The sequence below is a fragment of the Trematomus bernacchii genome, unplaced genomic scaffold (genome assembly GCF_902827165.1).
Source record: "Trematomus bernacchii unplaced genomic scaffold, fTreBer1.1, whole genome shotgun sequence".
In the NCBI taxonomy this organism is placed as follows: Eukaryota; Metazoa; Chordata; class Actinopteri; order Perciformes; family Nototheniidae; genus Trematomus; species Trematomus bernacchii.
In genome coordinates, this window is record NW_022987918.1 from 32501 (window position 1) to 44201 (window position 11701).

Consider the following 11701-nt stretch of genomic DNA (forward strand, 5'->3'; position numbering starts at 1 on the left):
GAAATGCGTATATGTTGGCCTGCTAAAATGTTACCATGTAATACATTCACAATGCTAGATGACAATAGTGAAGGTCAGTATGCATGGATGCAAACATGCTGCATGGCTTTAATAGCTGCACCATACTTGACATTTCACATTTGCACATATTGTATTTTTCTCTTGTATACAATTTATTTGATGTATATGTAGACGAGGTAGGCTGTAGTAGGCTAGTAATGTAGTTGAAACGTACTAACTGTTAAAGGTTTAGCGTTAGCATGCTAATATGCTTGTAATTAGCCGGATTATCTACATTTAAGATGCCCTAAAGTAACACATTTGCAGGACAGACTTTAGATCATGGGGAAACATATCAGAGTATGTAGTTTGGGTTTCATGATGTTAACTCTAACCATTCAACACAGTCTCACGGCATTTCGTGTTATTGTCACGAAATTAATCTATTGATTCGTGTTCACCAACACGATTTTCCCATTTTTTCGTGTCACACAGAACGATTTTAAAAGCAATGTAAATAATAACAAATTAGAAGGAAAAAGAAATTAAAAAAAATACAGATGTCAGTATTCTGAGGCTCTGAGCCATTTCTTTTCCTCACTGACGGCAAAAAAACTCAGACATTATACAATTTAAAATAAAAGGGATAGGGTTAGGCTTAGGGTAAGATATTGAGTAAGAACATGTTTTTATGAACCACACAGCTTCTGGTCTTCCAAGACCCGACCGGACAAAAAGACGTGGTGCAGGCACGAAACATACTACCAATAGAAATACATTGCTTTTAAAGTCGTTCTGTGTGACACGAAAAAAATGCGAAAATCGTGTTGGTGAACACGAATCAATAGATTAAATTAATTTCGTGACTATAACACGAAATGGCGTGAGACTGGGTTGAACCATTAGCATGCTTCTCAGCTGGAAATGTGCACAACGAGAAAAGTCTTTGATGTCCTAAAATAGCCTCTGTGCAGGCTACACTATTATGGGAATTATTGGATATTTACATTTCTTCCACTAAAGAGGAAGAAATGTAAATATCCAATAATTCCCATTTAAAATGAGTTTTCTAGTGTTTTTTAATATCTTGCAAAAACTGAAATGAGCCTGATAAGATGAATCTGTGATGTCCTAAAGTGGCCTCTGTGCAGGCTAAACTTTGTATTTATGCTTCTTAATAATACATATAATGAATCTACAGGCTAGTATTGTGAATCAGCCAGTTCAGTTTATTTTGAAGTGGATATTAAAAATGAGAAAGGCAACGTAGGACTCAAATATAAACCATGTTCACTAACCACACTTATTCACAGTGTCATTTAGCCTCTGCATTTGGCATTTGAACCTATACTAGTATCAGAAGCAGTGTTTATATATATATATATATATATTTTAGTCGTACCAGGCAGTAGATGAAGAGGAACTTGAGGATGTCCAGCAGCATCCTCCCCAGGGAGATCTGCAGCGGGCCCAGGTGGGAGTTAGCGGTGAAGAGAGAGATGAGCCTCAGAGAGCTGAAGATGTTAGCGATGGCAAACAGAGCCTCGGCGATGAGGGTCGGGTGCCACATCTCCCACTCCTCCCTGGGCCGAGAGGAGTTATACTGCAGGGGGGAGAGGGGGGAGAGGGGGGAGAGGGGGGAGAAAGAGTTTATTACAAGTAAACACTCACGGAGAAACAGTCGGAAAAGTTTAAAGGTCCCGTATTATACTGTTTTTCATCAGCATCCCAGAATCCCCTCTGTTTCAGCCCTGTTTCCAAAGTGCTGATTCTCTGTCTGTTACTTTAGATGAAAATAAGGAGCCCCTCCCCACGCCCCTCTGAGAGAGATTTGGTTACAAAGAACTCAATGGTGCTCTAGGAGGAGATTCAGGTGATAAAGGTGGGGGGGGGGGGGGGGGGGGGGGTTACCTTGGTACCAGAGCCTTTTTGAAATCCACTGTAACTCTTTTAGTCTCGTCCTTTAAGTGACAGTGAGAAAAGCACTCTAAAATGAGAGTGCATATGTTTGTATTCTATTTACGAGTGAAATAAGAACATTTACCACGTGTTATCAAGCTCAGCATAAACACAGAAAAGGCCTTATAGAAGATACATAAGATGAAGTCTTTGTATTAAGGTTTTCGTAAACTAAATGCTAAATATCGGGGGGTTTATGCATATATCAAACGGTGATAAGACGTACCAGATATAATAACTAATCAACCAATCGCCAGATGCCTTTGCACACATCCTAACAGTAAGTTCTAGGAGTTGTAGGGGTAATGCACTCACTAACACTGATGTTCCTATCTCTAACCAACACGTTTTGACTGTAGAAATATCAAATCTGAGAAGGTGAGACAGATTTGATCGAGTCCTTGACACAGCAGGATAACTTCCCATAATCCTCTGAGTCTCCTGAAGCTCCACGCTGATCTTTAAAAAGTCAACACACTCTCCTCTCAATCCCTCCTGCTCACACGCCTTCCTCTCCTCTTCTGGCACCTCTACACACACATCACTCTCTCTTTTTTTTACTCCCAGCATCCTCTCTGTTTCTGTGACTCTCTTCACTTTGGTTTATTCATCTGTCTGTCTCACGCTCTGATTCCTCCTCATTCTCAATTCAGCCGTTGGACTTGTTAACTCTGCCGCTATTAGCATTCACACACACACACACACGGGCGCACGCATGCACGCACACACGCATGCACACTCACACGCTAATAAGCTGTTGGCTCAAAATATGTTTTCTTTTCTCCTTCAAATATTCAGCCACAATTAAAATCCTCTGGAGTGCTGATGGTCTCCTGCAAAATGTAACTGTGTGTGTGTGTGTGTGTGTGTGTGTGTGTGTGTGTGTGTGTGTGTGTGTGTGTCAGGATACAGTTGTGTGTATATGTATGTATATATATGTGTTTTTAAAGCTGTGTGTGTAGGAGGTCCAGCCACCACCATCAGTGACTCACAGCTGCTGCAGATGGCCCGGCCGTCTGGCGCGTGTGTGTGTGTGTGTGTGTGTGTATGTGTGTGTGTGTGTGTGTGTGTGTGTGTGTGTTGGCACCAAATTGCTCTTAATACATATATAGATCTTGTATCTATGCAGACTATCCTTTAATATTATCTGAGTTTGCATCAAAGTAAAACTGTTGTTTTAATTCTTCGTTCATAAGTAACTTTAGTTTGCCGTTTAAAAAGGGTCAAAGGTCAATGTCTGAAGTCAACTAACTGACAGTTTGCTCCTAAATTCAGCTCATATTTATGCTTTTCTACAATCTGCGTGCCTTACAGTATCATTCTGTATTGTTTCACAACAACAGTGGTGGATAAGGCATTAAAAAACCTGATTACAAAGAGTGTAATCTGTTAAATGTACTTTGAAGTAAAGTCAAAGTATTGATAGTGCAACACATGTTATTATATATGGTGTTTTTCTAATAATTTATTTTCTAATATACATATTTGGAGATGTTTTTTTGCATCCTTAACTAATATGTTTTGTATAATTTCTTTACATATAAATAAAATAATTATTACCCTTATAATATTTTGAGTTTAAAAAAAAAAAGTCAGACACATTTTAAGGTTTCTTTCAGGTTTTGTAAGAATTTCTTTCCAGCATTTCGTGGATTTTTGATCACATTTGACTTTTTTTAACAAAGAAATATTTACACATATTTAATGAATCACTCATTTCAAAAAGGAGGAGAATTGTCTCAACACTTCCTCTTTTTAGGACACTATATCCTGCAGGTACGTGTATTTCACTGCACAGTAGGGAAGAACTTATACAACATATTCAATTAACAGTTTAATATATTTACTTTGAAGTAGGCCACTATCTTCAGCGAGATGGTGGCGAGGTACAGAGAGTTCATGGCGAAGTCCATCAGGTTCCACCAGTCGTGGATATATTCTGTGAAGCCTCCGTCCCACATCTCCTTAATCTCCGCCCAGATGAAGCCTGCAACACACACACATTATTATTATTATTATACACACACCACACACACCCACACACCACACACACACACACACACACACACACACACACACACACACACACACACACACACACACACACACACACACACACACACACACACACCACACACACACACACACACACACACACACACACACACACACACACACACACACACACACACACACACACACACACACACACACGAGAAAATTGAAGTTGTTTCTGTTTGCTTTCTTCGTTCCAACTTTTGTCATTTTTTATGTTGTTGGGCAGCAGCTTCAGGCGTTTGTTCTGTCCCGCACTCAGGTTTTATTTTAAATAATTTACAAGTCATTCTTCATATCCTCCACATATCAAAATGTTTTTTTTGTATTCGAGTGTTTGAAAGACGACAAAGGAGAACAGATGGTTTTTAAAAATCACAGATGATTTGGAAATCTTCTGTATCATCTCAGAGAGAATATGGAGATGCAATCAGTCAGTTTAAACTCTTGTGTCTCCCTGGGCTATTTTATTTGGACAGAAAACATGTGATCACAAAAAAAAAAACACCTGTAGTTGCAACTCATTCCTGAAAAGATCAACTATGTATGGCTTGTCAATTGATGTACAATAGTAGAGACTAAACTGAACACTAGTAGCTTTGAACTGTTCAATCTAACCTATCAATGTACCAAATGTATTTTCTATGATTCTGATTCTGATAAATACTCACCAACCACCCAGGGGAGGATCATCCACTCCACGAGGGTGGGGGGGGGTCCCTGCATGTGGAGGTTTGTCCGGGCGATGTGCTGCGAGGCGAGCAGCAACAGGAAGAGGAACGTCAGGTACGACGCTGTGTGGCAGATGAACTTTATGAAGGGTTTCTTTATGAAGCGACCCAGAGCGCTTTTAGGAGCCAACAAGTAGATCTGAGGAAAAGGAGAAGAGGAAGACAATGGTTTTATGAATGTTTTTTTGGTTATTAGCCTGAACTAAAGGTCTGTGGTTAACTCAAGCAGAAGAGATTTTAGTTGTATGATATTAAATATGTCAGTAAATACCCCACTGGTGAATTTGAAAACGTTGGTTGCTAACAGGTGTCTAAATGAGACGATTAAACTTCATCACAGCCATCATTAGCCGCCTTTAGCTTAGCGGTGGTTACGTGAAGTCATGTGACCGTGCTGTATTCCTTTATAGCCCAACATTAGCCACCTTTAGCCTGGCGGTGGTTACGTGAAGTCATGTGACCGTGCTGTATTCCTTTATAGCCCAACATTAGCCACCTTTAGCCTGGCGGTGGTTACGTGAAGTCATGTGACCGTGCTGTAGTTCCTTTATAGCCCAACATTAGCCACCTTTAGCCTGGCGGTGGTTACGTGAAGTCATGTGACCGTGCTGTAGTTCCTTTATAGCCCAACATTAGCCACCTTTAGCCTGGCGGTGGTTACGTGAAGTCATGTGACCGTGCTGTATTCCTTTATAGCCCAACATTAGCCACCTTTAGCTTAGCGGTGGTGACGTGAAGTCATGTGACCGTGCTGTATTCCTTTATAGCCCAACATTAGCCACCTTTAGCTTAGCGGTGGTGACGTGAAGTCATGTGACCGTGCTGTAGTTCCTTTATAGACCAACATTAGCCACATTTAGCTTAGCGGTGGTGACGTGAAGTCATGTGACCGTGCTGTATTCCTTTATAGCCCAACATTAGCCGCCTTTAGCTTAGCGGTGGTGACGTGAAGTCATGTGACCGTGCTGTAGTTCCTTTATAGCCCAACATTAGCCGCCTTTAGCTTAGCGGTGGTGGCGTGAAGTCATGTGACCGTGCTGAAGTTCCTTTATAGCCCAACATTAGCCGCCTTTAGCTTAGCGGTGGTGGCGTGAAGTCATGTGACCGTGCTGAAGTTCCTTTATAGCCCAACATAAGCCGCCTTTAGCTTAGCGGTGGTGACGTGAAGTCATGTGACCGTGCTGAAGTTCCTTTATAGCCCAACATTAGCCGCCTTTAGCTTAGCGGTGGTGACGTGAAGTCATGTGACCGTGCTGAAGTTCCTTTATAGCCCAACATTAGCCGCCTTTAGCTTAGCGGTGGTGACGTGAAGTCATGTGACCGTGCTGTATTCCTTTATAGCCCAACATTAGCCGCCTTTAGCTTAGCGGTGGTGACGTGAAGTCATGTGACCGTGCTGTAGTTCCTTTATAGCCCAACATTAGCCACCTTTAGCTTAGCGGTGGAGACGTGAAGTCATGTGACCGTGCTGTAGTTCCTTTATAGCCCAACATTAGCCGCCTTTAGCTTAGCGGTGACCGTGCTGTAGTTCCTTTTCTTGTAACTTCTTTAACCTTGTGTCTGAAATATGGTACACGTTTGATGGATATTGTTGGAAGCTCTTGTTGTTATTGTCGTTGTTGTTATTGCTGTGTTCCGCTCATCTTCTCTCTGCTGGCAGCCTCAACACTGTGAGTCATGCCAGAGAGGCTTTAAACGAGATTGAATAACACAGAGAAATGTGTTTTTATTATAAAAACATTAATAACTTAATCACATTAAGGCAGTACTCGTGTTATTGGATGTAAACACTTAAAGTGAATTATCTTACAGAGATAAAAGCATTAAGTCAAGTAAGAGGTGACTGCTGTGACTTGTCATGTGCTCTCTTTAGTCTGCATGGTGTTTTGAGTCCTTGAACGCACCACAAAGGACGTGGATCTTAAAATAAACTCTATAAATTCCACCTTCCTCTCTCCTTTCCTACTTTACACTCTCACTTCCTCTCTCCTTTCCTAATTTATCCTCCTCTCCTCCCTCCTTCCCGTTTCACTCTCACTTCCTTCCTCCTTCTTCTTCCTTCCTCTCCAGCTTTACACTCTCACTTCCTCTGTCTTCCCTCCCTTCTTCTCTCCTTTCCTACTCCAAACTCACCCTTCCTTCCTCCTTCTTCCCTACATTACACTCCAACTCCCTCCTTCCTTTCCCTCCCTCCCTCCCTCCTCCTCCTCCTCCTCACCAGAGAGAAGAAAGGGAACAGCAGTCCGATGATGAAGCAGGTGACCAGCTTGACGGCCCAGTGTCTCCTCCTCCAGCCGGGGAACCCGTCGTACCAGAGCGTCGCCAGGAGCTGCTGGCAGTTCGGCTGCGCCACAAACTGCGGGAAGAGAGAGAGAGAGAGGACACACACTTTAGTCTCCTTTTAGGGAATACAGAAGGGACACACTGAAGGGCTTTATGGTCTATGCTAGGGGTGTCCAAACTACGGCCTGGGGTCCAAATTCGGCCCATTTTGAATCGGCCCTCAGCAAACTCAAAAAGTATAAAGAAATATGGCCCAGAAATGAGTCTTGTGATATTGTACTTCTTAAACATAGTAGGTAGTATTCATGTATTAATACGCCCACTTTTCAAATGCAGTCTGTCAATAAAAGTAGAAAACATTTTCTAACAAATCTAAGTTGATAAGAAAAAAGTCCAATAACTTATTTACATAACCAGCTTGAAATAAACCCGTCATACTGTATTTCCTCTCATTATAATCAATCTGAAGCTTCAGTTTTAAAAAATGAAATGAATGAAACCCTCTGGAGAGCTGTGATGTGCTGCAGCTCGTCGTAGATCTTTCTGTATGTGGCCCCCTGGACTATGCACAGCTACAGTTGAGTCGTGCAATGAACATCTTAACCCTCCAACAAAGCAACATAGATATATTCAAGACATTAAAGGGGACCTATCATGCAAAATGCACTTGTGTACGTCTTGTATACATGAATATGTGTCCCCGGTGTTCCAGGGAACTCACCAAGTGTCAGAAAACACAACCCTCTCTATTTTCCTCCATACCCAAATCTCTAAAAAAGGGGCTGCAACGGATCTGATAAAAACTGATCCAGATTTGAACACTGTCCTGACGTCAGGACGGTGGCGCTACGGCTATTGGGCCATCTCCACCAATCAGGAGGAGACAGCCACGGCCATTGCCGTTCCAAAGCGCTGGAGACGCTGTAGTACATATGCCAGGCCTGTAGGTGGCGCTGTTCTCACTGAATCAGCCCTTGCTAAAACAGAGCTAAAAAATGTCAAATTGAGCGAAATGAGGCATGGCTAAAATGCATGATCTGTTTGGTATTTTGAAAAAAAAAAAGTATAAATATGCCTTATATAGGTATGGCCCTACACTATATTATTATAATATAGCATGATAGGTCCACTTTAAACAAAACACATGAAACCTGCAAATGAAAGTCTTCAGAATGACACAATTTGTTTGTTTTCACTTGTTTACCTTATGCATATTATATAAATTGATCTTGTTTAGCAATTCAAAAGAGTCCTCTGATATCATGTGAGTGATAAGGGGCTGTAAGCCTTCAAATATTGCCTTTTATTCATATAACTAGTTTAAGCACAAAATATGTGGCACAATTGTTTTGGTTCTTTGTCTTTTCCCTTGAATATGGCATTTTTGTCTTATTTAATACCTTAGACCATCACTTTAAATGATCACTAAAACACACAACGAATAAAAAAAAGCTCTTTTTCATGATATTTGCTCCTGAATAAAAGAAGTAGAAGGTGGCATAACATAGAAATACTCAAATAAGGACAGTGCTAGAGTAAATGACTTTCCACCACTGACTTGAGCGTGTGTGTGTGTGTGTGTGTGTCTGTGTGTGTGTGTGTGTGTGTGTGTGTGTGTGTGTGTGTGTCTGTGTGTGTGTGTGTGTATACTATACTTATGGGGACCTAAATCTGTTTACACAGTCACGTGTGGGGACTCGCTTCCCTTATGGGGACAAAATGGAGGTCCCCATAAGGGGAATCCTTAATTTTAGGGTGAAGACTTGGTTAGGGTTAGGGTTAGGATAAGTCTCCAGGAAATGCATGTAAGTCAATGTAATGTCCCCTGAAGTGATGTATACATGGTGTGTGTGTGTGTGTGTGTGTGTGTGTGTGTGTGTGTGTGTGTGTGTGTGTGTGTGTGTGTGCATAAGTATCTGAAAAAACTGCACATTTGCACCTATTTATTTGAAGAAAATCAACAGTCAAGGAGGCAGGAACCATGCTGTGATATTGGGTTTTTTATTTCTGCTTATTTTTCTGTATTTTACCAAGTTGTATTCTGTGTGTGTGTGTGTGTGTGTGTGTGTGTGTGTGTGTGTGTGTATGTGTGTGTGTGTGTGTGTGTGTGTGTGTGTTCCTGTTATAAACGAGTGAGATAAACATCCAGCAGCTGAACATGTCTCTGAGAGCTGGAGGAGGCTCTGAGGTCTGCAGCTGTCAATCAAACGCTGCTGAAAGTGAACATTTGGCAGCGGCTGCACATTTCAACACTTCCTTGTTTTCCGTGCAGAGTGTTGCGTTAATAATTGATCCTGGCACGTCTAATTCAGACAGAACATGACGGATATGTCTCTAACTCTGCTCTGATAGAGTCATTACCACTACGTATTTTCCTGACGACTTTTTACTTTGACTTCTTACCTTCTGAACACAAATACCTGTACTTTCTACTTCTTACATTTTGAACACAAATACCTGTACTTTCTACTTCTTACATTCTGAACACAAATACCTGTACTTTCTACTTCTTACATGTTGAACACAAATACCTGTACTTTCTACTTCTTACATGTTGAACACAAATACCTGTACTTTCTACTTCTCACATGTTGAACACAAATACCTGTACTTTCTACTTCTTACATTCTGAACACAAATACCTGTACTTTCTACTTCTTACATGTTGAACCCAAATACCTGTACTTTCTACTTCTTACATGTTGAACCCAAATACCTGTACTTTCTACTTCTTACATGTTGAACCCAAATACCTGTACTTTCTACTTCTTACATTTTGAACAAAAATACCTGTACTTTCTACTTCTTACATGTTGAACCCAAATACCTGTACTTTCTACTTCTTACATGTTGAACACAAATACCTGTACTTTCTACTTCTTACATTTTGAACAAAAATACCTGTACTTTCTACTTCTTACATGTTGAACACAAATACCTGTACTTTCTACTTCTTACATGTTGAACACAAATACCTGTACTTTCTACTTCTTACATGTTGAACTCAAATACCTGTACTTTCTACTTCTCACATTCTGAACACAAATACCTGTACTTTCTACTTCTTACATGTTGAACACAAATACCTGTACTTTCTACTTCTTACATGTTGAACACAAATACCTGTACTTTCTACTTCTTACATTCTGAACACAAATACCTGTACTTTCTACTTCTTACATGTTGAACACAAATACCTGTACTTTCTACTTCTTACATGTTGAACCCAAATACCTGTACTTTCTACTTCTTACATGTTGAACCCAAATACCTGTACTTTCTACTTCTTACATGTTGAACACAAATACCTGTACTTTCTACTTCTTACATGTTGAACACAAATACCTGTACTTTCTACTTCTTACATGTTGAACACAAATACCTGTACTTTCTACTTCTTACATGTTGAACACAAATACCTGTACTTTCTACTTCTTACATGTTGAACCCAAATACCTGTACTTTCTACTTCTTACATGTTTGAACACAAATACCTGTACTTTCTACTTCTTACATGTTGAACCCAAATACCTGTACTTTCTACTTCTTACATGTTGAACCCAAATACCTGTACTTTCTACTTCTTACATTTTGAACAAAAATACCTGTACTTTCTACTTCTTACATGTTGAACCCAAATACCTGTACTTTCTACTTCTTACATGTTGAACCCAAATACCTGTACTTTCTACTTCTTACATGTTGAACACAAATACCTGTACTTTCTACTTCTTACATGTTGAACACAAATACCTGTACTTTCTACTTCTCACATGTTGAACCCAAATACCTGTACTTTCTACTTCTCACATGTTGAACACAAATACCTGTACTTTCTACTTCTCACATGTTGAACCCAAATACCTGTACTTTCTACTTCTTACATGTTGAACACAAATACCTGTACTTTCTACTTCTTACATGTTGAACACAAATACCTGTACTTTCTACTTCTTACATGTTGAACACAAATACCTGTACTTTCTACTTCTTACATGTTGAACCCAAATACCTGTACTTTCTACTTCTTACATGTTGAACACAAATACCTGTACTTTCTACTTCTTACATGTTGAACCCAAATACCTGTACTTTCTACTTCTTACATGTTGAACCCAAATACCTGTACTTTCTACTTCTTACATTTTGAACAAAAATACCTGTACTTTCTACTTCTTACATGTTGAACCCAAATACCTGTACTTTCTACTTCTTACATGTTGAACCCAAATACCTGTACTTTCTACTTCTTACATGTTGAACACAAATACCTGTACTTTCTACTTCTTACATGTTGAACACAAATACCTGTACTTTCTACTTCTCACATGTTGAACCCAAATACCTGTACTTTCTACTTCTCACATGTTGAACACAAATACCTGTACTTTCTACTTCTTACATGTTGAACCCAAATACCTGTACTTTCTACTTCTCACATGTTGAACCCAAATACCTGTACTTTCTACTTCTTACATGTTGAACCCAAATACCTGTACTTTCTACTTCTTACATGTTGAACCCAAATACCTGTACTTTCTACTTCTCTCATTTTCCAAACAGGCTGGTTCCTTTAGTTTGAATGTGTGTTTGGTGGCGTGATCATTATTATTTAGAGTCATTGCGTGCCTATTGATTTGAACACGATCCGTGTATCCATCATTTCCTGGTCT

General features: G+C 40.1%; 1 protein-coding gene across 1 annotated transcript in view; it reads right to left on the minus strand.

The window, feature by feature from the left end:
- The window catches only part of LOC117470620 (short transient receptor potential channel 5-like), a 27504-nt gene extending 20406 nt beyond the window's left edge, over positions 1-7098 (minus strand). The window contains exons 1-4 of the mRNA XM_034115435.1: positions 6964-7098; positions 4686-4884; positions 3807-3946; positions 1403-1603 (exon numbers count right to left, since the gene is read on the minus strand). Of these exons, the coding sequence (XP_033971326.1) occupies positions 1403-1603; positions 3807-3946; positions 4686-4740 (396 nt within the window). The 5' untranslated portion in view covers positions 4741-4884; positions 6964-7098. The remainder of the gene's footprint in view (positions 1-1402; positions 1604-3806; positions 3947-4685; positions 4885-6963) is intronic.
- Between the last annotated feature and the right edge of the window lie 4603 nt (positions 7099-11701).